Consider the following 26,099-nt stretch of genomic DNA (forward strand, 5'->3'; position numbering starts at 1 on the left):
CCCATGACTTGTCTTACCTGTCTATCTTCCTTTCCACCTATCCACTCCACCCTCCTCCCTGACCTATTACCTTCATCCCCTCCCCCACTCACCTATTGTACTCTGTGCTACTTTCTCCCCACCCCCACCCTCCTCTCATTTATCTTTCCACCCTTCAGGCCTGTATTCCTGATGAAGGGCTTTTGCCCGAAACTTCGATTTTACTGGTCCTCGGGTGCTGCCTGAACTGCTGTGCCTTTCCAGCACCACTCTAATCTAAACTCTCAGTTACAATATTAGCAAATGATGAAAGGAAAGATGGCCACAATGTGGAAGGACTGGGGTGGACAAAGTTAAAAATCACACAACATCAGGTTAATGTCCAACAGGTTTATTTGAAAGCACTAACTCTCAGAGCATTGTTCCTTCATCAGAAAAGGTGACAATGTTACAGACTCAGAGACATTTACAACTCAAAGGGAGACCATTCAGTCCACTGTGTCCATGCTGTTGAGTAAAGATTTGACTACACTAAGTCGGAAGTGAGTACTTGCAGATGCTGGAGATCAGAGTCAAGCTTTGAGTGGTGCTGGAAAAGCACTGCAGGTCAGGGAGCATCCGAGGAGCAGGAAAAATCGACATTTCGGGCAAAAACCCTTCATCAGGAATTTGAAGGGCTGATGAAGGGCTTTTGCCCGAAACATCGATTTTTCCTGCTCCTCGGATGCTGTCTGACCTGCTGTGTTTTTCTAGCACCACTCTAAGCTTGACTCTGACTATACTAAGTCTACTTTCCAACTCTTCATTCATAACCCTGGAGGATACAGGAATGCAAATTAATATCTAAATTCAGCTTAAATGCTACTTGCGTTTCTGACTCACCACCTTTCAGGCAGTGACTTTACTGACTCCCACCACCTTTGGTCTGGAAAGTTCTCTCTTTGACTCTCTTCTTGGCCTCTACTTCTTATCTGCAAGCTATGCCCCCTAAGTATTCACCCTTCTATTCATGGAAAAACTGGCTTTCTTCCTACCTCCTCTATACCCCTCATGATCTTACAAATCTCTATCAGGTCCCCTCTCAACCTTCGCTGCTCCAAGGAAAACAGCTTGAATCTTTCTTCATAGCTCAGACCTTCCAGACCAATCAGCATCCTGGTGAATTTCCTCTGTAGCACCTTCAGTACAATCACATCCTTCCTACTACGTGGTGATCAGAACTGCACGCATACCCCAGTTGTGGTCGAATCAGCATTTTATCGAGTTTCAGCATAATCTCTTCGATTCTACATTTCTGTGGTTCAACTAATAAAGGCAAATATCCATTTGCCTTTTTAACTACTTTGCCTGCTGGTGCTGCTATTTTCAGGGATGTCTGAATGTGCACAGCAACATCTCTCTGATCTTCAGTACTTTCCAGGATCTCACCATTCAGAGTACAGTCTCCTGCTTTGGCAGTTCTCCAAAGGAAGTGCATTAGCTCACACTTATCAGGATGGATTTCAATTTGCACTGCTGACTTGAGCAGTCTATTAATATCTTTCTGCAATTTATGATTATCCTGCTCACTACTTATCATTGTATGAATTTTTATGTCATCCACGAACTTCTTGATCAACCCCCCTATAGTCAAGTCCAACAGCACCAACAGCACTTGGTTCAGCACCGAGTCTTGTGGAACCCCATTCAAAACTGACTTCCAGTCGCAAAAACGTTCCTCTCCCATCACCCTCTGCTTCCTGGCTCTCAGCCAATGAGTCCAATGTGCCACTTTGCTTTGGTTAAAATCCATGTAGCTCACTTCAAATGCATTACCCTCAACAACACTCCTTGTTGCCACCTCAAGAAACTAAATCAAATTTGTCAAAGATGACCTTTCCTTTAACAAAACTATGCTGACTATCTCTGATGGTCTCTTCACGAGTAGATCTACACTGTTCCTCAGAATTATTTCTAATAACTGCCCCACCACCTAAGTTAGACTGAATAATCTGTCCTGATCCAGGCTTGCCTCCCTTTTTTTTAATAATGGGAGAATGTTAGCAGCCGTACAGTCCTCTGGCACCTCACCTGTGGCTACACAGGATTTAAAAATTACTGGCAGGGCCTCTCATATTGCCTCCTTTGTCTTGATTGACAATCGTCAATGCATCCAGGTCTGCACATTTATCCACTTTTAAAACTGCTCAATCTGTTAGGATTTCTTCCCACTCGATGTTGATTTCTTCTGATATCTCCCAGTCCTTCATCCTGATCTCTATACCCGCATCATCCTTTTGCAAAGTGAAGACAGTGCAATACTCTTTCCAATGCAGACAATTCACTGAGAACTGTGTCCATGCCTTCAGAGTCCACATACAGATTACATCCATCATCCCTAATGGAGCCCTGTTTTTTCCTGATTTATTCATTTGTTCTTTAAATATTAAAAAAAAACATTTTTGAGTTTTCCTTTATTTAACTCGCCAATGCTTTTTCATGTACTTTCTTAATTTTCCTAATTTCTTTTTTAAGTTCCTCTCTGTACGTTTTAATACTCCTCTAGGGAGTATTAAAGCCTTGGTATCTTGCCATAAGCTTCTCTTTCTTTAGTAATCCTAACCTTGATGTCCTTTGACATCGAGGTTTCTCTGGTCTTGGTCCCACCCTCTGTCTTTATGAGAACACTTTCCCTTGTACTCCTACTATTTCCTCCCTGAATGTCTCCCACTTCTCTGACATATCGATAAGTAGCTTCCCCCAGGCCAAACCATACCCTATTTCAGTAAAATTATCCATTCCCCAGTTCAGAATTTTTATTCACAGCCCATCCATATCCTTTTCTATATCTATACTAAATCAAACTGAGTTATGATTACTATTTCCAAAGTTATCCCAAATGATATGCCTGCCACCTGCCTGCACTCATTTCTGAACATTGTGTCCAGAACTATCTGTTCCCTTGTTGGGTTTTCCTTGTGCTTGTTAAAACAGTTCTCCTGGATGCCATTTAAACATTTTGTTCCCCTAAAACTATCCTAGGTAATACTGGGGTAGATAAAATTCCTTACTATTACTGCTTTTCTGAAATTTGATCACATGTTTGATCCTCTATCTCTCTCTCTCATCATTTGGGGCCCATTTGTGTGTTCTTTTTGTGGGTTTTTTTCTCATCTACCAGAGGACCTCATTTGATGACCCTTCCAGGATGTCATTCCTCCTCACTGCTATAATTCATTCGTGATAAATACTGCAACTCTCCCCACACCCCCATCTTTGCCTCTATTCTGTCTGAATCTCAGGAAGGTTGAGTTGCCAATCTTGCCCATCTTTCGGCCATGTTTTGGTCATAGCTAGGATATCAAACTCCCACATGCCTATCTTTGGCCTCAGATTATCTGTCTCGTCCCTCATTAACAAATCCCCACTACTATTGCTATCCCACACGTCCCTCTCCCTCCCTGGACCACCCATAGTGGTCTTGGCCTTGTTGGTATCCACAAAGGAAACATCAAGCTCACTGTCTTTCAAGGCTGAAAAATGTTTTGCACATGAGATTCACATCTGCTGATACCCTCACTACTTGCCAGGACATCTTCTTCCGTCTGACGCTCACCCATTCCTTGTCTGCCTGCAATTCCATAAGTTGTGAGGTGACCAGGTCCAGAAATGTGCTATCCACAAGACTCTCAGCCTTGTGAGTGCACTGTAGCACCCTCAAATGCTATGCAACCGCCAAAACCCAGAGCTGGGGTTGCTCCAGCCGGAGGTGCCTCCTGCGCACATTGTCATCCAGACACCAGCAGTGTCTGGGATTTCCCACACAGTACAGGACTTGCAAATCAAGGGCCTGAGCTCTATTGTAGCCTTGGTTTTAGAGCTGTAGAATTCATACTTTAGGAAGAGGGCAGTCAGCCCTGTCTTGGTGCTAGCTCTTTGCCACAACAATCCTGAACTAACCTGACTCTTTCCCCATCACTCTCCATCTCCCTCACATATTTGTCCAATTTTCCCTTAAATGTAATAATGGTCTCTTCCTCAAAAAAATTGCTCTGTGACTCAGCAATGTTCTAATTTCTCCTAATCACCTTCCCGCCTCCTCAGTTTCTTCATGACAATTTTAAATTTGTGATTCCTGTTCATTGAGTGGGTCTTAACTATTCACTCTACCAAAACACGTCAAAGTTTAAGATATTGCCCAACTCATGCTGTTGGCTCCTTCCTCTGTTGACTATTTTCCCTTCTGAATCTTTAGCTGCTTTGGTGTGTCCTTGCTATTGTTTGCAGCTTCTCTCTTCACCACAAAGACTCCCTGCTCCCAATCTAACTGCACAGCTTTATTTCTTCAACAAAACTCAGTATCATGTTATGGACAACTGGCAAAAGAACTGAATTCTAAACCCTATTTCTGAGATCCTGCTCTCTACACTTGGTTCAGATGCAGCACGGGATGTGGGTGTCACAGGCTGGGCCGGCCTTTGCTAGCCATCTGCAATTGTCCTTGAGAAGGTGCTGGTGAACAGCCTTTAAGAACTGCTGCTGACTATTTGATGTCGTTACTTTATAAAGATGCTTTATTCATAAAATATCTAAAAGGGCATTCTGAAATATTTAGAATTGGAAACTACAGAAAGTGCAGTAATATTCAACTCTTCTCCATCGAGCATGTTGTAATCTCAAGCCAATGTGTAGGCAATATCAAGCATGCAGACTGAGAGACCTGACACTGTTACCATCCCCTCAGTGCATTATAGTTGAAAGGCTATATAACTTTTGACTTTCCCCATTGTATCTTTCTCATGGCTGTCAAAAACTAGAGAACCTTCCTCAATATGCCAGTCTGCAATGCTCCATCAAGGCTGGGTTGTTGCACTGGAAGCACAAAGCATGTCATGCAGACCGAAGCATTTCTCTCACCAAGTAGATGGCCCCCAGCAACAGCTGATGACTGTCTCAGGGGGGAGTCCTTGCAAAGAGCAAAACCCCCCATGTCATGGAGCTGTCCAGGATGAGCTGTAACAGAAACCAGAACTTCTCCGTAAAGTAACCTTCCAGAAGGAGGTGTGTTACGGTCTTTTGTCTATCACAGGCACTTTGATGGTTGTGTGATAAGAAGGCTTTGGTAGGGGTAGGTTCCTTCTCACCATCAGCCACATTGTGGTGCTTGTGGGCAGCACGGTGACACAGTGGTTAGCACTGCTGCCTCACAGCGCCAGAGACCTGGGTTCAATTCCCACCTCAGGCAACTGTCTGTGTGGAGTTTGCCCGTGTCTGCAATTCTCCCCGTGTCTGTGTGGGTTTCTTCCGGGTGCTCCGGTTTCCTCCCACAGTCCAAAAATGTGCAGGTTAGGTGAATTGGCCATGCTAAATTGCCCGTAGTGTTAGGTGAAGGGGTAAATATAGGGGAATGGGTCTGGGTGGGTTGCTCTTCAGACTGTCGGTGTGGACTTGTTGGGCCGAAGGGCCTGTTTCCACACTGTAAGTAATCTCATCTAATCTTGTTTCAAAGATCTATTTTGGGAGGCATTTGGCCAAGTGCCTTTGAAAAACTGCTCAGGGAACCATCCGACAGGATCCACGATTTCCTATCATAGAGGATGGCATGTGAAGATCACTGCCTGACGGACTTACAGTCGAAGATTTCTCTGCACATAAATTTTCCACAAGGGATGTGTGATAATGTTTGGTTCAACTGTTTGCAGCAGGTCATGACACTACAGCCAGATGCACCCTTTGCAGACTAGGTAGTTCCTCAGACAGCAGTCCCGTAGACCTGAATTTTCTCTTTGCAGTTTGATATATCTGAACGGTTTACTCGATCATTTCAGGGGTAGGTTAAGAGTCAACCAATCAGCCTCATGTCATATAGCGACAGACAAGTAAGAATGGAATATTTGCTCCCCTTAAGGATGGCGGACCAGATGGAATTTAAATAATCCAGTTGTTTTTGCTTATGTACAATGTGTTCCACATCTCATGAGGTGCTAAAGTACTTGTAGCCAATGCAACTTTGAAATGAAATCACTGCTGTACTGAACCAAGATATGGTAGACAATTTTAGCATAGCAAGATCCAACAAACAGAAATGTGGGAATAAGCATATAATCAGTTTAAGAGATGTTGGCTAAGGGATAAATGTGTGCCAGGATATTACACTTTTTGGGAAAGCTTCCCAAGAAGTAAATAATTAAAACTCTTTGGATGTGTCGCAGAAAACTCTTATGCTCAAAAGTTGCACTTTATCAAACAGGTGACTGGTTTAAAAGCCGTAAATAGAAAGATTCTGCAGGCAGTTTTAACCAGATCAATGCTGTGATTGCCCATCTTCACTGGAAGTGCATTAAGCTAGAGAAAGGGCAAGTTTTGGATTTACTTGCGTAAGCCAAAGTTTTGGATGGTGTTAAAATAACTGGTTACAGCTCACTTTGAAGCAGTACAAAGCTTACTTTGGTTCATGCAGATTCTGTACTCTTACTCAGACCCAGCTGTAGGCCTGGGATTTTCACTTTTCCCATAGCCCTTGCACGTACAATTAGTCAAAGAGAACTCGCTTTCAGTTTAGGACATTGTGGGGGATTCTTTGACTCCAGTTCTCCAAATTAACAACCCAAGGGAATCAAAACTATTCGACCTGGTATTTTAAGGTCATGAATGCAATGTTACCTGATCTCTAAAGCCTCAACTTCATGCCTAGCAAAACACATGTGCAGAAATAAATGTGCCTTCAGAAGGCAGGATTTTCTTTCTACATTTGATCTTAGTGTCTGTCAGGAAACAGTCAGTAGCACTCTTACCTCTGGTCAGACAGTCATGGCTTCAATCCCACTCCAGAGATTTAAGCACCTAATTCATACTGACATCCAAATGCAGCATTTAGTGGGCACTGCATTGTCTGAAAGGCCGTCCTTTAGATGAGGCATTAAACTGACGGTCAATCTACCTTCCCAGTTGGACACAGAACCCTGACAGTGGGAAAGCAGTCTTTTCAGCCCATCGAATTCAAATATTGACCCTCTGAAGAGCATCCCACCCAGAACCAACCCTCTTATCCTATCCCTGTAACCATGCATTTCCCATGGCTAACTCACCTAGCCTGCACATCCCTGGACACTATGGGCAATTTCCCATGGTCAATCCAGCTGACCTGCACACTTTGCACTATGGGAGGAAACCTACACAGACAAGGGAAGAATGTGCAAACTCCACACAGACAGTTGTCTGAGGGTGAAATCGAACCCAGGTCCCTTGCACTGTAAGACAACAGTGCTAACCACTGAGCCACTAAACCACCGCGCCGCTCCAAAAAAAGCCATAAAACATTCTTGTTTCTATATTGAAGAATATGGAACTCTTTTTGGTGTCCTCTTGTAAAAATGCAATTCTTTCTTTAATTTGACTTGTTTGTAACCAATATCCAAAGTAATTCATTGCTACGGTGTGTAACCTTCCGTGAAATTATTGGGTAAGGGCCTTAATTTTAAAATCATATTCTTCTTCCATTTCTTTTTGCAGCCTGACTGACTTCTGATCCTAACCACAGTGGATGTAGTGGTTCTAAAAGAGATGGTGAGAGAGAATTCCCATAATCTCCTGCAGTTCTGGTTTAAATGCAAAGTCCTTCTAAATGCATCGTGATCTTGACATAACTCAGTAAAAAATGCTCACTCTGCGTAAAGTTTAAATCAGGCCGATCAGATATCTGTACCTGCATGTGCCAACACTGAATGCTGGAAGTTGTTCTTTTAATGATATCTGCGTGTGTGGGATTGAAAGCCAGTTCACTAATGTATTGCAAATTTGGAACCACTTAAGTTTAAAAAAATGCATAACAAGGAGAGGCTTTGTGTGGGGGAGTACATCTCTGCCTGATGTTCTGAGGAGTAGCAATTATTTTTTCCACCCCTCCAATGTTCTTTCTCGGTCTCCTGACAATGTTAACGTTTACTGGCATATGGTGACATGGGTGCCAGATAACTTCTGGTACCTCACTCAAGTGGGTATACTTCAGACATGAATTTAGACAATGGAATGTGTGCACTGAGGAAGGAAACCACAAATAAGTCCTCTGTCCCGTGCTGAGCCAAAATGAAATTCAATGCAGGAGAAACCACTGGCAAAGATGCCGTCAGTCAGTTCATAGCTCTGTTGATTTCTTTCAGTCAAAGTGCCTACAATACGCTAACAACACATCACTTTGTTATCCTGGGCTAGGCTCGGCAGGAGTCACCTTCCCAGGTCTTGAATACCATTCTGTTGTGGCACCCCTTTTCAGATCAGCAAACTCTGTACGCTTTGAAGATTAAACCTAGAACAATCCTGATTTGCATGACTCAGACCCGTTTGTGAAAATCCAGCAATTGCTTCAGTTCACAGGTCATCCACTGTCAACTACTACGCCAGCTGGAATAGAAGGATGTCAAGGCCTTAGATGTAACCTTCCGTGAAAGGGTGTAGATGAGATTTACCAGAAATGAGATATCAGCAAAGTGGACAGACTGGATATGCTGTTCTCCTTCTGAACTTAACAAGAAGGTTCTAACAAAAGAGATCAGATGGGCAGCCCTTCTGCTCACGTTTCCTTTCCTCAACTAATTCCAGATACCAAAGCACTCTCTCCAACCAATCGCTGCCCTTTGTACTGCCCAGCAGCGTTTGACAGCAGAGTGAGTAGTTATCACCAGTTATGTGATTTGAGGGAGCCTTATTAAAACAAAATCGCCAGTATCTAGCATGACCTTTCAACAACCTTTTTTAAAGAAATCGCTGCAGGTATTTCCACAAAATCCGGAAGCCTTTCATAATCCTTAAAAAATTAAGTCCTGCAAGAGTCAGCACCTATAAAGTGTCCATCTAACAAAAGTCTTAGATGCTTTTTGATCAGGTAACTAAACATAAGCTAGGAGGAGGTTTGGTTAACAAAGGACATTGATTTACTTTGCTACTTGGCTCAGATAGGTGATGTAGAGAACGTTTTGCAGAGAATGTTAGTATAATCGGGAATGCAGTGGCTAAAAGTGGGATGGAAGGAGAATCAAAAGACAATGGGTACATTTTGCAAGGCTGAGGGAAAGAACAGGGAGTGGGATTCACTGGATAGGTCTTCCAGTTCATTGCCTGCCATTATTGAGTCTTCTCTGTGGTGTTTGATTTGTCACTGGTGCGAATTCTATTCACCAGTTTTTGCAATAATTCTGCAAAGGAAACAGCATAATTATTCATTCTTCATTGTCAATTACATCAACTGTCATGAATTTAATGAGATGCTATTGATGCGAGCTGGGCTCCTAAACTGAATGAGGCCAAGTCATGAAATTAACCGTGCATTTTAAGGCAAAGGAAAACAACATCCTCCTTTCTAGTTGATAATGTACAATTAAAATTCACAGCAACTATGAGAAACTTCAGCGTTGTGGTCCATGATGTCACCTGGACAACTTCTCCTTCCACACCATGATTGCTCTGTTTGCTGTGTCACTATTTTACACATAATGTTCTCAAACCCTAGGGGGGACGTGGAAAAATAAGGGAAAAAGGCCAATTCCTGAAGAATCTACACGGAGCCTATGGCCTCTGGATAGTGGAAGAATTAGAGTCCACAGAGATTCCACGGGGGAGAATTCATCACATCCTTTACACTAATCTCTTACATGAAATAGATAGCCCCAGTGTTTAAACATGTCTACAGAAGTTATGCTCTCACTTGTATCAGTTTATAATGATTTGATTTAGATTTGATTTGGTGCATCATTATTGTCACATGTACCTAGGTATAATGAAAAGTTGTGTTTTGCATGCAGTATAACCAGATCACACCAAACAAAGTCCATTGGGGTAACAGAACAGAGCGTGGCATACAATGTTACAGAGAAGATGAAGATCTGATCTACTTTTGCAAACAGTCAATATAAAAATTCCTTTAAAAAAAATTGTGAATATTCAGTGAGAACAGCTGTTGCTGGTGACCAACAGGCGCTCTGCTCAGGGGACAGGCTGTTCCAAGATCTCATCTTGCCTGGAAGTTGCCCAATGTAAGAACAATGCCCCTCCTTCAGAAGTGGGTCAGGGGAGAACAGTGAAGGTGTGTTTTCAACTCTTCTCCAAAGTCAGAGTTTTGTTGAGAGTGGAACATCCTGAAGAATCTAATCCCCCAGGTGTTGTTAACATGAGCTGGGAAGAGAAGAGCTATAGACCAGATGTACAGTGCCATTAACTCCCTTCACTGTTTGAACTTTGACCTATGGCGTATAATGTGGCAGGCGATGGCTATGTAAAATGCAGATAATCTGAGTGGATCTTTCGATTTGAAATCTCCAACTAAACAGAAACAGAAATTCTGTTTCTTGATGACATTAATTTCTTGATGACATAATTAATGAGTGGCATTAATTTGGGGAGTGGGACCATTCTTATTATACACAACTTACATTTCCATCAAACACTCCCAGAACAGACATAATACAGCTAAATGCACACTAAAATGATGCCCCAACAACACATCTTAACACAAACTTCAGAAACCATTTCCCATGGCAGTAGTGTAACACTGATCGTCTAATTTCCTAGATTCAGCCATTACATCTTTCTTAGACAGTTATTTGAAATTATGTTAATGGCTTCTTCAATATAGGGAAGGTAATGATCTCGTGGAATTATCACTGAACTGCTAATCTGGTGATCTAGGTAATGTTCTGGGGACCTGGGTTCAAATCCCACCATGGCACACGGTGGGATTTGAATTCAGTAAAAGTCTGGAATTAGGAGTCCAATGATGACCATAAAGCCAATGCCGAATGTTGGAAATGTTCATCTGGTTCACTAATGTCCCTTAGGGTAGGAAACTGCCATCCTTACCTGGTCTGGCCTACATGTGACTCCAGACCCACAGCAATGCGATTGACTCTTAACTGCCCTCTGGGCAATTAGGTATGGACAATAAATGCTGGCCCTTACAGTATCAGAGGGTAAGTTCTAATAAACTCCCCCTCCCACTCCGCCAAGGACATGCAGGTCCTTGGTCTCCTCTATCGCCAGACCATGGCAACACAACGCCTGGAGGAACAGCGCCTCATCTTCTGCCTAGGAACCCTCCAACCACAAGAGATGAATGCAGATTTCTCCAGCTTCCTCATTTCCCCTCCCCCCACCTTATCTCAGTCCCAACTCTCGGACTCAGCACCGCCTTCTTGACCTGCAATCTTCTTCCCGACCTCTCCGTCTCCACCCCCTCTCCGGCCTATCACCCTCACCTTAACCTCCTTCCATCTATCGCGTTCCCAATGCCCCTCCCCCAAGTCCCTCCTCCCTACCTTTTATCTTAGCCTACTTGGCCCACCCCCCATTCCTGAAGAAGGGCTTATGCCCGAAACGTCGATTCTCCTGCTCCTTGGATGCTGCCTGGCTTGCTGTGCTTTTCCAGCAACACATTTTTCAGCCCTTACAGTAACATGCTCATCCGTGAATGAATAAACAAAAAGAGCTGAACTCCGACCTTCTGGATTGTAACTTGGCAGACAAGAAGTATGTGCCAACTCAAATTGGAGCCATTTGGTCAAACTGAACCAGGAAATCACTATCTGGCAACCCTTAAGCTAAAAATGGCTGTTTTCTCTTCTTCCCCTCAGCCCCAATGCAATTCTCTGTCTTCTTGTTGTAAATGTGTTATATCTTTGAAGTACAATCCTGTACCGGATCTTGTAGACAACAAGATTGGGCTTGTTAGCCTGGACCAATATAAACAGGGGATTCAGACAGTCTCCTATCTTCAGGGACTGACTCCGAGCTGGTTGGTCACAGCCCATGTATTGTGCACACATAAATAATGGGTGACCTGGTGATGGGATATTGGCCTCTGTGCAGTTACTTCAGGTCCCCAAAGGGATTGCTCTGGATTCTTCACAAATTAAGATTAATCTGCAGGGCATTCCTGTCAGCAAACACCAGGGGAAAATCATAAAGGCTTAAAATGTGGGTATGGCATTTTCTTGATATGAACAATCTTAAATATCCTAATCCCTGTTGTTATTGGAGATGGGGGCAGAGGGGACAGGCCAAGAGTTAGCCGATTGAAAAATGAACAATTCGGCTTTCTCATTGGCAAAAGGTGAAACCTTGATCAGATGGTCACAAATATCTGCTCACCCAAATATCTGTTCTTCACATACAATCCTAATTATAGAATGCACACAGATCTTCTGGCTGCGTCAATGTGGAGACTAGTGGGGTACCTAAACTGATGTTTGTCCTTTTATGCCCTGCTGAAGTCTTCAAACATGGATCATACAAAATAACTTATGTTTAGACAGCATCTTTAACCTGAGGACCTCCCAAAGTGTTTTACAGCCAATTAAATGCTTTTTGAAGTGTAGCCATTGTTGTAATGTTAGAAATCAGGATTAGAAACATTGACTTTTTCTCCCCCTCCCTAGCCTGAGGATGTTAAGAGTAGTTGCAGTATCCTGACTGCCAAAGTTTTCAGTTAACTCATAAGGGACCAGTGAGCACTGTCCCAATCCGCGTGGCTTAGTGACCCAATAGGCAACACATCGACTTCAGATTTTAGATTTAGATTTTATTGTCATGAGTACTCAGGTTAGATTTGTGGCTGAAAGCCTGCAGGATTAGTCAGTAGAATGATTGAACCCATGACCTTGGCGTTATTAGCACCACACTCTAACTATCTGAGTGCACCAACCAATGCATAACAGGTAAACAATATGGATGGTAGAAATCTGAAAAGAAAACAGAAAGTGCTGGATAAATTCAGCAGGTCTGGCAGCATCTGTGGAGAGAGAAACAAAGTTAATGTTTTGAGTCCAAAAATTCTTCTTTGCCAAACTCGAAATATTAGGTCTGTTTTTCTCTCTCTACAGATGCTGTCAGACTTTCTGAGTTCCTCCAGCATGCTCTGCATTTACTCCATACTTTGGAAAGGTCCTTCATAAAATCAAAAGGAAAACTGAATATGCTGGTCAATTCTGAGCAATTTTGGCGGCATCTGGAGAACAAAAGAGAGAAACAGAAACAGTAAACTTTACAGGGCTTTGATCAGAAGTCCTGATGTGAGGTCACAGAAACATCAACTCTGTGTTTTTCTCTCTGCAGATGCTGCCTGTTGTGCTGAGTATTTCCAGAATTTTCAGGGTTTTATTCCAGTTTTCTAGCTTCCACAGTATTTTACTTGAATGAGGTAATAAATCACAGCATAATGGAAGGAAAACATATAGCACCCTCCTACAATCCCTTCTCTCCCACTAAAGCTTTCCTTACTCCCGGCAGGAGTCGGGTGGAAGCAATGGAACAGAGTGGTGTAGTAGGAATCAAACCATATACGGTAAGAAACAGTTTCCCAGTGAGGGTTGGGCACAGGCCATCCACGTGTCCGGCACATTTGACAAAATATGGATTGTCTGGAATCTACAACTTAACCAAAAACTGGAAGCCTGTGGCTCCTGGCTGCGATACGGTATGATTTCAGTGTGAGCTGCACACATTCTGTACAGCACACAACTTTTAAACAAAAAATAAAAGACAAAGAGTACATCTGTGTACAGTGCCTTCTCGGAGCATGCCGCCGAACTAGAAATATGTGTAAAATCCCGGATAAATCAGGCTTCCTCAATGCGCTCGGGCTGAGTTGTGGGGGGAGACTGTCACAACTGTTGGTTCTATTCATTAAACACTTTGGAGTTTGCTGTCGTATCCAGCTCTCTGTGTTAACGTTTACTGCACACGTACCATATGGGGCTGTTGGAAGCACATTAGTGTTATCCTTACTTCAAATGAAACAATCCAAATCGTTCTCAACTCCTGAGCCATTAGTGAGTTCAGACCTGGATGATTTAGGGACATGCTGAAGAATCTAGTAAGACGCAGTCAGTTGTAAACAGTGTAACTGCACGTGGCACTGGTCCTTCACACATAGGAAACAACTGGCCCACCGGGTGGAGTTATCTTTATCTGCGTAGCTTTCTCTATTAATAGTAAACGCTAGTTGCTGAGTTACCATTCACCACACAAAGTGGAGGAAGTTTTCAAACTAAACCACAATATATACAGATGTCTATCAAAAGGACTGACTGTCTTTGTTCTGGGGTAGTTGCATTCTTGTCAGGATTTGTGCTAACCTGTAATAAATTAAAATCTATGCAAAAATACAACTTCAAAAGTAAATGGTACAAAACCTGAGGTAAGAGTAAGCACTGATAGATTTTAAAAATCAACTCTGTTTGCTTTACACTAGGATTTGTTAATACATCCTTGACCATGAACAGAAAAGTGTTGTTTTCTGTCAGCTTGAGAATGGCTAGAAATATTTTTCATGAGAAGAGTTTTAAATAATTTTATTCTGAAATAATAAAAGCCGCAGATTATGTGATACTGGTGTGGTTGGAATATCATGCGCAGGGCATCATTTACACAGCAGGGCAGGCACACAGCGCTCAAAGGGTTAACACTGACAATCAGAACCGCACTCTTTTCAAAGCAACTTTCCTTCAGAAACTATGCTCCTGCACCCAGCTTCCTGATCTGAGGGATACAAAAAGGGAAAACGAGGAAGTCCAACTGTACTTACTGTCCACAGGGTTGATGTAATCTGTGATGTGCGTCGCACTGCCTGTTCCACTGGTCTGCATCAGGATGTCACCATACGGGCTTCGATGACTGGCCATTAGAGTCATTTGATGATAGTATTCAGCTGGATTAGCTCCTGGTGGGGGAGGAGGCAGGCTAAACAGACCTCTGTCCTTCAAGTGCTCATGAGGAACTGCAGGGCAGAAAACAAGATACCCGTTCCTAAAGTTGCAAAGAAAAACCTTTGTGATTTTTCTGCACTGACGTCAGACATCCCTCTGCTACCCAGATGGAAGCTATCCCCGCTGCTCAGTGACGGTAGTTTGGGCGTGTTTGTGTAGAACAGAGCTCAGTGAGCTGGGGCCTCCACATTCCAGTGTTTCCTCAAACTCATAAACAAACCCTGGCTGCATCGAATGACTTCAGGCACGAAGACAGAGAGAGAGCGAAAATAAATCACAGCAGTAAAAGGTACGGACACTTGGAATCATGGCCACGCCAGGTCTAAAGTCAGTAAGTGTGACTTTTATTCATCAAAAGCAGGCACATGTGCAGTCCCATATATACTGACACACACAAGTTCACTCAGACCCTTTCTCAGGTACGCTGTAATGCAATATTACATTACACAATATACGTATGTTCCTTAAACTTACTGGTTGAATTTACCCAGTTTGGCTGTGAAGCTTTAACCCGCCTGAGGGATTGCAGTAACTTTCTGACAGAACTTCCACCTCCAACAAGACACAACAAGACACCCAATGTTTTCATTCATTTAGAAAAGCTTGAGAGTTCCGGTGCGTCTGCTCTATTTCTCTTGATGTAGTAAGACAACCTTAACCCTTACATTGGTGACTGACTAATCGGTTTAATTGTGCAGACCAAGATAATGATTTAACCTCACTGGTGCATTACCAATGGAACAATTAATAGCACTTGAAACTTCAGAAGATAGTTTTACAGATACATATTTTGAATATTACACTGAACACTCAGTATTCAAGGGGTTAAATTTCACTTTCTTTCCTGAATCAGAGTAGCCTTCATGAATCTATATCAAATTATTTTCTACTCCGCTTGTTTTGTCACAATTTTGTGACATGTCTTTATTATTACCATTTAGCCTTTCAGCAGGTATCTTATGTAATTAATGACCTGTTATCAACTTTGCACCTCAGTGCAATAAAAGCTTGAAGTTAATATTTTGGGAGTTCTCAGTTTGCAGTTCCATTTTAATATAATTAGCCATGACACAAAATGATTGTTAACTTTTTGCCTGTGTTTAATGCAATAAATTCTCCTGTGTGTGTAAGAACACTCTTTTACTGAACAATTACAGCTTTACAATGATTACTTAGGGAACAGGACTTAGACAGAAAGGAGAATAAAGCTCTGATTTGCTGTTTGCATCCATGCATCTCATCAAACTCAGGAGCCAATATACTAAAACAAAACAAACATTGATGATTGTAAAGTGACCATCATTTTAGCTCATATCTGACACACAAAATTAAATCAGCTCTATAAATAACACCTGACGCTGCCTTTTATGATACATGTACTTTGTATCTTGGAGAGGACATTTTGAGAAGTAATTAACATTGCTTGATACTGTCCTTCCTTTAGTTTGCCTGTTGTCAAACCATCTTTCTGTTGGTTTTGCTTTCCCTGGACAGTCCTGGTCTCTGTCCAATGTTTTGGTTTCCATAAAGTTTCATTTCATCCAAACCTTTGTTGCCTTTTTGTTTTATTCACTCATGCGATATAGGTGCCATTGGTTGGGCCAGGAGTTATTGTCATTGAGTAGGGAGTGGTTAGTCCATTTGATGTAAATACAACCACAGTGCCATCAGGGAGGGAATTCCAGGATTCCGAACTAGTGACAGTGGAGGAACAGCAATATACTTCCATTTCAGGATGGTGAATGACTCAGAGATGAACTTGCAGGAGGTGATATTCCCATATACGGAGGAATCTCAATTATCTGGCAATCGATTAACCGAATTAAGGATTATCCGAACAAGATCATAAGATCCCGATGCTTGGCTATCTATGTCATTCGGCATTCGATTACCTGGTATTCGATTAACTGAACGAAATACTCCCCACCGTGTCCTTTGGGTAACTGAGGTTCCCGTGTACCTGCTCTCTTTGTTCTTCTAGATGTATGTAGTTATGAATTAGGAAGGTGCTGTCCAAGAAACCTTGATGAATTTCTGGAATGCATCAGTACACACTGCAGTTTGCATTGGAGGGACTGAGTGCTTGTGGTGCCAATCCAGTGGGCTGTTTTGTCATAGAGGCACAGAGGTCAACAGCACAAAAATAGGGTCTTCTGCCCATTAAGTGTGCAACAGTCAAAAGAATGACCTAACCATTCTGATCCCACTTTCTGGAATGTGGCCCATAGCTTTGTTTGCCTTGGTATCGCAAATGCACATCTCAATGATACTTAAATGTTATGAAGCTTTCTGCCTCTACCACCCTTACAGGCAGTGAGTTCCAGATTCATACCACTCTCTGGGTGAAAAAGATTTTTTTATCATCTCCTTCAAACCTTCTGCCCTGTACCTTAACTCTATATCCCCGGTCACTGATCCCTCTGTCAAGGGGAAAAGTTTCTTCCTGTCCATCCTATCTATGCTACTCATAATATTAAATGTCTCAAACATGACCCCCTCCAATACTCTAGCTGTGGCCTAACAACCTCCAGCATAACCTCCATGCTCTTAAACTCTATGCCTTGTAATAAAGGCAAGTATGCCATGGGCCTTCTTAACCACTTTATCCACTTGTCACGTTATAGAACATAGAACAATACAGCACAGAACAGGCCCTTCGGCCCACGATGTTGTGCCGAACATTTGTCCTAGCTTAAGCACCCATCCATGTACCTATCCAATTGCCCCTTAAAGGTCACCAAAGATTCTGACTCTACCACTCCCACAGGCAGTGCATTTCATGCCCCCACCACTCTCTGGGTAAAGAACCCACCCCTGACATCTCCCCTATACCTTCCACCCTTCACCTTAAATTTATGTCCCCTTGTAAAACTCTGTTGCACCCGGGGAAAACGTTTCTGACTGTCTACTCTATCTATTCCTCTGATCATCTTATAAACCTCGATCAAGTCACCCCTCATCCTTCGCCGTTCCAACGAGAAAAGGCCGAGAACTCTCAACCGATCCTCGTACGACTTCCTCTCCATTCCAGGCAACATCCTGGTAAATCTTCTCTGCACCCTCTCCAAAGCTTCCACATCTTTCCTAAAGTGAGGCGACCAGAACTGCACACAGTACTCCAAATGTGGCCTAACCAAAGTCCTGTACAGCTGCAACATCACTTCACGACTCTTGAATTCAATCCCTCTGCTAATGAACGATAATACTCCATAGGCCTGAGTGGCAACCTTCAAAGATCTATGTACATAGACCCCAAGATCCCTCTGTTCCTCCACCTGACTAAGAACCCTACCATTAACCCTGTATTCCGCATTCTTATTTGTTCTTCCAAAATGGACAACCTCACACTTGGCAGGGTTGAACTCCATCTGCCACTCCTCAGCCCAGCTCTGCATCATATCTAAGTCCCTCTGCAGCCGACAACAGCCCTCCTCACTGTCCACAACTCCACCTATCTTCGTATCATCTGCAAATTTACTGACCCACCCTTCGACTCCCTCATCTAAGTCATTAATAAAAATTACAAACAGCAGAGGACCCAGAACTGATCCCTGCGGAACTCCACTTGTAACTGGGCTCCAGGCTGAATATTTACCATCTACCACCACTCTCTGCCTTCGACCGGTTAGCCAGTTTTCTATCCAATTGGCCAAATTTCCCTCTATCCATGCCTCCTGACTTTCCGCATAAGCCTACCATGGGGAACCTTATCAAATGCCTTACTAAAACCCATGTACACTACATCCACTGCTCTACCCTCATCCACATGCTTGGTCACCTCCTCGAAGAATTCAATAAGACTTGTAAGGCAAGACCTACCCTTCACAAATCCGTGCTGGCTGTCCCTAATCAAGCAGTGACCTTCCAGATACTCATAAATCCTATCCCTCAGTACCCTTTCCATTACTTTGCCTACCACAGAAGTAAGACTAACAGGCCTGTAATTCCCGGGGTTATCCCTATTCCCTTTTTTGAACAGGGGCACAACATTCGCTACTCTCCAGTCCCCTGGTACCACCCCCGTTGCCAGTGAAGACGAGAAGATCATTGCCAACGGTACTGCAATTTCCTCTCTTGCTTCCCACATAATCCTAGGATATATCCCGTCAGGCCCGGGAGACTTGTCTATCCTCAAGTTGTTCAAAATGTCCAACACATCTTCCTTCCTAACAGGTATCTCTTCTAGCTTACCAGTACATTTCACACTCTCCTCTTCTACAATACGGTCCCCCTCGTTCGTAAATACTGAAGAAAAGTACTCATTCAAGACCTCTCCTATCTCTTCCGACCCAATACACAGTCTCCCACTACTGTCCTTAATCGGACCTACCCTCGTTCTCGTCATTCCCATGTTTCTCACATACGCATAAAATGCCTTGGGGTTATCCTTGATCCTATCCGCCAAAGATTTTTCATGCCCCCTCTTAGCTCTCCTAATCCCTTTCTTCAGGTCCCTTCTGGCTATCCTGTATCCCTCCACTGCTCTGTCTGAATCCTCTTTCCTCAACCTTATGTATCCCTCCTTCTTCCTCTTTACCAGACATTCAACCTCTCCCGTCAACCAAGGCTCCCTCACACGAACATTTCTTTCCTGCCTGATAGGTACATACATATCATGGACACATCGTATCTGCTCTTTGAAAAAGTTCCACATTTCCACCACATCCTTCCCTGACAGCCTATGCTCCCAACGTATGCTCCTCAAATCCTGCCTTACAGCATCGTAATTTCCCTTCCCCCAAGGGTTATAGAGTCAAGCATTTGAAGATGTTGCTTGACCACAACAATTTCTTTGAGCATATATTCTGCTTCTGGCAGTGTATTGATGTATGAACTACTGGTTTGTTTAAATGTGCTTTTCCAAAGAATGGAATGGATATTGAGACAATGACCATAAGCAATAAGTTCCACAAGCTTTTCAGCTAAGGCAGCTTTGATGAAATCACATTCTGTAACTATGTATTGATACCTGCCTATGAACTGGTTAATTTTTTCACCTGGCTATTGTGTGCATGATGTGAACTCAAGCCAATGTCTCCTAAAGTTACCTCAAACTTTAAATTAGTCTAGAAACTTTTGTTTGCAGTCATCATTTGAAATATTGGAGCATTTGCTTCTTCTCAATCCTTTGCTTCTCAAAGCAACAGGATTTTAACTGTTTGCCATTCTTTTTCATTGATTTGCAGATTTGGAAAGAAAAAAAATTCTTTCTTTTAATAACTGAACTATTTTCAAAATGTCAATGGAATGTCAATCCATGGTCAGATGTATATTTTCCATCTTTCTTCAGTAGTTCTATGCATTTTAAAATGTCAGTATTGATTTTTTTGGTAGGTTATCTTTTTTATGTTTCTCTCCTTGTTAATGCTTTTAAAGTTGCTTCTTTTATTTTCTATTTTGTTCTTTTGAAAGAAATAACTGAGCAGTGTTCGTATATGGTGTTCATCTAAAATAGTACCAGAGCAATGTCTTGAGAACTTTTTTTCTACTTTTGAACATTTTTCCAAGGAAAACAAAATCGTGGAATCAACCATTAGTTATGCACAGGTAATATAATGGTTTTTCCCAGCATTTTGGGCTGTAGTTTATTTGAGGTTCATTTTTGCCAAATGAGCGGTATCCTGTCATTCTTAAAAGCCATCATGTTTAAAACCAGATACAGTGTGACCTCTCATATTTCTGATACTCCTTGCGTTGAAGTATACGCACTTGAACTCATCTCTGTGTCCGCAAGTATTCCCTGTCAGTGCTACCTTCTTCACAGCCTCCCCACACACTTGGACATCCTGACAAACAGCTAGCCTACTTATCTTAAGGGACTGGTGTACATGCACACCGAGGTCCCTCTGATTCTTGGTGCTTCCCAGAGTTCTACTATTCATCATGCGTTCCCTTTCCTTGCTTGCCCTGCCCAAGGCATCACCTCATACAAAAGTGGATTGAATTCCTTTTGCCACTGTCCAGCCCATCTGACCAGCCTGGGGGACTTCAAGACTTGGGGGCATATTTTTAAGCTGAGAGGAGAGAGATTTTAAAAAGACATTAGAAGGAAATTTTTTACACAGAAGTCAATTCATGTGTGGAATGGACTTCTTGAGGAAATGGAGGACATGGGCACAGTTATGTTTAAAAGACACTTAGGTAAGTACATGAATAGGAAAGGTTTGAAGGGATGTGGGCCAGGAGAGGCAGGTGGGACTAGTTTAGTTTGGGATTATAATATGGCTTGGCATGGACTGGTTGCACCAAAGGGTCTGTTTCCATGCTGTAAGTCTCTGACTCCACCAATTTTCGTATCATCTGTGAATTTACTGATCGACCATCCTACATTGAATTCTAACTTGTTTACCTAAACCACAAACAGCAAGGCCCCAATGGTGAGTGATCCCCGCTGAACCCCACTGGATATAGACTTCCAGTCACAAAAACACCCCTCAATCATCACTCTCTAATTCCTGCCACTCAGCCAAATGCGGATCCTATTTGCCAAATTTCCTTGAATCCCCTGGACTCTTATCTTCACCATCAGTGTCCCATGAGTGACCTTATCAAAGCCTTACTGAAATCCAAGTAGATAACATCGAATCCATTGCCCTTGCCTACACAACCGGTTACCTCTTCAAAAAATTAAATCAAATTGGCCAGACATGACCTTCCCTTAACAAAACCAAGCTGATTATTCTTGGTTTATCCCTGCCTCTCCATGTGCAGATTAATGCTGTCCCTCAGAATTGCATCCAACCATTTCCCCCTCACTGAGGTTAGGCTGACTCCTTGCTCCCTTCTTTTAAATAATAGTACGACTATCTTTCAGTACTGGCTATCTTTCAGTCTTCTGGCAAGTCTCTTCCTTGAGAAGAATTGAAAATTATTGCCAACACCTCTGTAATTCGTCACTCAACAGCCCAAGGTACATTTCATCTGGTCCTGAAGATATATCTATGTTCCAGCCTGCCGGGCACTCGGATCTCCTCTCTGTCTATGTCAGATCACAGTCCTTCTCCCTGATTTCTATACCCACATCATCCTTCTCACTGGTGAACACCATCACAAGGTATTCATTTAGAAAATTACTGTAGCTTCTAACTCCAAGTACAAATTACTGCTGTAGCTCCTAATGGGCCTTACTCTCTTCCTAATTATCTTTTTACCCTTAATGTAAATTAACTTAGGATTTTCCTTTATTTTACTGGTCATTATTCTTTCATGCCTCCTTTTTGTTCTCCTAATTTCCTTTTTAATTTTCTATTGCACATTTTGTACTCTTCCACGGCTTATGTTGTTTTGGGCCCTTGGAGTGTGCCATAAGCCTCTGAGACTTCATAAAACTCTAGTTAGGCCTCATTTAGAATACTGTGTCCAATTTTGGGCCCCTCACCACAGGAAGGACATACTGGCATTGGAGCATGTCCAGCGGAGATTTACACAGATGATCCCTGGAATGGTTGGCCTACAAATGGTTGAGGATCCTGGGATTGTATTCATTAGAGTTTCCTGAAGAGGGGCTTATGCCCGAAACGTCGATTCTCCTGTTCCCTGGATGCTGCCTGACCTGCTGCGCTGTTCCAGCAACACATTTTCAGCTCTGATCTCCAGCATCTGCAGACCTCACTTTCTCCTCCTTCATTAGAGTTTAGAAGGTTGAGGGGAGATCTAATAGAAACTTACAAGATAATGCATGGCTTAGAAAGGGTAGACGCTGGGAATTTGTTTCCGTTAGTCGGCAAGATTAGGACCTGTGGGCACTGCCTTAAAATTAGAGGGGGTCAATTTAAAACAGAAATGAGGAAACATTTCTTCAGCCAGAGAGTGGTGGGCCTGTGGAATTCATTGCCACGAAGCGCAGTAGAGGCTGGGACATTAAAGGTCTTCAAGGCAGAGTTTGATAAATTCTTGATCTCGCAAGGAATTAAGGACTACGGGGAGAGTGCAGGTAAGTGGAGCTGAAATGCCCATCAGCCATGATTAAATGGCAGAGTGGACTCGATGGGCCGAATGGCCTTACTTCCGCTCCTATGTCTTATGGTGTTATGGTCTTTATCTCCATATCCCACCCCTGATATCCAGCATTTCCTGCCCCTGCCCCATACTTTGTCTTTATAAGAACATGTTAACCCTGTACACTCCCTATTTCCTTCCTAAATGTGTCCTGTTGTTCTGACACAGACTCACCTAAAAGTATCTGCTCCCAGTCCAATCTGGCCAAATCATACTGAACATTATGAAAATCAGCCTCTCACTAGTTTAGAACTATGATTTCAGGCCTACCCTGGTCTACAAAACACTACTTCTCTGATAATTCAGTCACTTGCCCTGCTACATTCCCTAAAATTAAGTTCAGGACTGCTCCATCTATTATAAGGCCTCTTATGTACCGGCTTAAAGCTCTCCTGGATACATTTTGAGAATTTCATTCCCTTTAACCCTTTCACACTATGACTTTCCCAGTTAATATTGGGATTCCTATAATATCCTATTAGTTTAACACTTCTTTGACATTTGACATTTTACATATCTGCTCTTCTACTTCTCTTGGACTTTTGGAGGCTGAGAGTAAACTCCCAGCAATGTGACTGCTCCTCTTTGGTATTTAAGTTCTGCCCTTGACTTCATTCGACGAGCTTTCTAAGGTATCAACCCTCCTTACTACTGTATTTGATTCCCTAGTCAATATTACGACACCTTCCTCCTCTATTAATCTCCTTCTCTGCCTTTCCAGAAAACCCTATATTCTAGAACATTGAGCTGCCAATACTATCTCAATCACATCTCAGTGATTGCAATGCTTTAATATATGCCCTCAACTCATTTGCCACATTTGTCAGATTCTTTGCATTAAAATAAATGCCATCCGACTATGCCAAATTCATTTGTGCCTTAACTCGCCTATAATTTCTCTGTTGTCTTGATTCCTTTACTGTCTCTTCTAATTTTGGCTGTTCATCTTCCCCATGCTGAACCTTGACTCAGGATCCTACCCCTACTAAGTTGGTATAACCCCCTCTCCAACAGAAGTAACAAGCCTCCCGTCAAGGATGCTGGTCCCATTCTGGTTTGGATGCAACCCATCCACATTGTACGGGTCCCACTGCTCCCCCCCCCACCAAAATGTCATAAAGTTCAGAAATCTAAACCCTCCCACCTGCACCATCTCTCCAGCCACATATTCATCTGGGCCAACCTCCTACTTCTATACTCACTCACGCATAGCACTGGAAATAGTCCAAAGAAGGCTAGCTTTTGAGTACCTGTTCTTTAATTTACTTCCTTGTTCCTTAAATTCCACTTCTGGGACCATGTCCCTTTTTCTACCAGTGTCACTGATACCAATATATACCATGATATCTGTTTGCCCTCCCCTTTAAGAATGCCCTGCATCCTGACCATGGCATCTGGAAGGCAGCATACATCCTGGAGTGTCTTTTACACCTGCAGAAACACCTATCTGTTCCACTTACATTCGAATCCCTTACTTTCTTCCTTCCCCCTTGTGCAGCAGACCTACCCTGGTATCGTGAAATTGGCTGCCACTGCTTTCACCCACACAGTTTCCAAAATGGTAGAACTGTTCGAAGGGAGGATGGCAATCAGGGATTCCTGCACTAGCTGCCTTCCATTACTGTCTGGTGGTCACCTATGCCTTTACCACCTGTTTCATTTTCATCTATGATGTGATGTGTGACCATCTCAGTGAATGCGCTGTCCATTAGATGCTCAGTATTACAAATGACGCTCCACAGTAAATTCACCCACAGCTCCAGCTCTAAAATGTGGTTGGTCAGCAGCTGCAGCTGGACGCACTTCCAACATCGATCACTCGGGACACCTGAAGCTTCCTTGATTTTTATTACACAAGAGGAACATATCATGGGTATGAGGTTTGCAGCCATGACTTCCTTTAAGCTCCTTAGTCACTTTTTTTCAAAAACAAGTTACTAATTATACATGTATAAGAATATTAACTTACTTCCCTTATGCTTCCTGTACTTTCTTTGCCCCACTTTGCTTACTTATATTACTTTATTATTATAGGTCCTAACTTTTACAGTATTCCTGTTTCTCATTTCCTCCTTTCTTCCAAAAAATACACTTTTTTAAAATCACCAAGCAATCAACACATCACTTTCCTGTGATGTCACTGTTTGATTTATTTTCTCAATCAAAACAAAACAAAGCAAAAACCAACTCTTTTCCTCTGCACCAAATTTCTGTGGTGCGCCAAATTCCCAGAAAAAGGCACTCCCATCCTGATTACACTCCTTTCCATCAGGCAGGAGATACAAAAGTTTGAATACGTGTACCAACAGATTTAACAACAGCTTTTTCTCGGCTGTAATCAGACTTATGAACGGACCTCTCATGTATTAGAGCTGATCTTCCTCTGTACTTCCTCTGCAGCTGTAACACTATGTTCTGCATTCTATTCTATTACCCTGAAGCACGTACGCAAGGTATCATTTGTTTGGTTAGCACATGAAACACTGCTGTGTCTCAGTACATGTGACAATAATAGATCAAATCAAAATCAAAAAGTCACTCAGGATGTTCCTCACTCTGTCTCAACTGCTTGTGTGATTTCACTGTCCTGGATGGTGTTAAGCTTCTTGTGTTGTTGGGACTGCACATATCCCAGTAAGTAGGCAGCACTCACATCACATTCCTCACTTGTGGCTTTAGATGGTGGACAGGATTTGGGGAGTCAGGAGATGAGTAATTCATTCTATCCATTCAAACTTTTGACCAGCTCAGCCCAAATCTGGGTGTTGTTCAGGTCTTGCTGCATTTGGACATCGACTGTTTCAATATTTGAGGAGTATCGAAATTATACTTAACATCCCCACTTCTGGCCATAAAATGGAGGGAAGGTCATTGGCAAAGCAGCTGAAGACCTCTGCAGTGATGTCCTTGGGCTGTGATGAGTGACTTCTAACAGCCACAGACATATTTACTTGCGCTAGATATCACTCCAACAAGCTAAGAGTTCCCCCGCCCACCCCAAAATTCCCATTGATTCCAGTTTTGCAAGAGCTCCCTGATGCAAGAGCTCGATCAAATGCAGCCTTGATGTCCAAGGGCTGTCACTCTCACCTCACCTCTATAATTCAACTCTTCTGTCCATGTTTGAAACAAGGCTGTAATGAGGTCAGGAGCTGAGTGGCCCTGGCAGAACCCAAACTGGGCATCACTGAGCAGGTTATTGCTGAGCAACTGCTGCTGGATAGCACTGTTGAGACCCTTCCCATCACTTTACTGATGACAAAATTGAAAGTGCAATGTTAGCGTTAATTTCAAGAGGGCTACAATACAAGAGCAGGGACTGTTAAGACTGTATAAGGGTCTGCTCAGACCTCATTTGGAATTTATGAGCAGTTTTGGGCCCCATATCTA

The 26,099-nt window shown here is 42.7% G+C and overlaps 1 protein-coding gene across 6 annotated transcripts in view; it reads right to left on the reverse strand.

Moving 5' to 3' along the window:
- The window catches only part of gli2a (GLI family zinc finger 2a), a 401,106-nt gene that overhangs the window by 87,639 nt on the left and 287,368 nt on the right, over positions 1 to 26,099 (reverse strand). For 5 of the 6 annotated variants that reach the window (XM_043694210.1, XM_043694206.1, XM_043694208.1 and 2 more), the window contains one exon: positions 14,531 to 14,722. In XM_043694210.1, the coding sequence (XP_043550145.1) occupies positions 14,531 to 14,722 (192 nt within the window). Of the gene's footprint in view, positions 1 to 14,530; positions 14,723 to 15,198; positions 15,240 to 26,099 lie in introns of those variants that run through there. The other variant, XM_043694211.1, reaches the window with a different exon arrangement.

The sequence above is a fragment of the Chiloscyllium plagiosum genome, chromosome 7, assembly GCF_004010195.1.
Source record: "Chiloscyllium plagiosum isolate BGI_BamShark_2017 chromosome 7, ASM401019v2, whole genome shotgun sequence".
Taxonomy (NCBI): Eukaryota; Metazoa; Chordata; class Chondrichthyes; order Orectolobiformes; family Hemiscylliidae; genus Chiloscyllium; species Chiloscyllium plagiosum.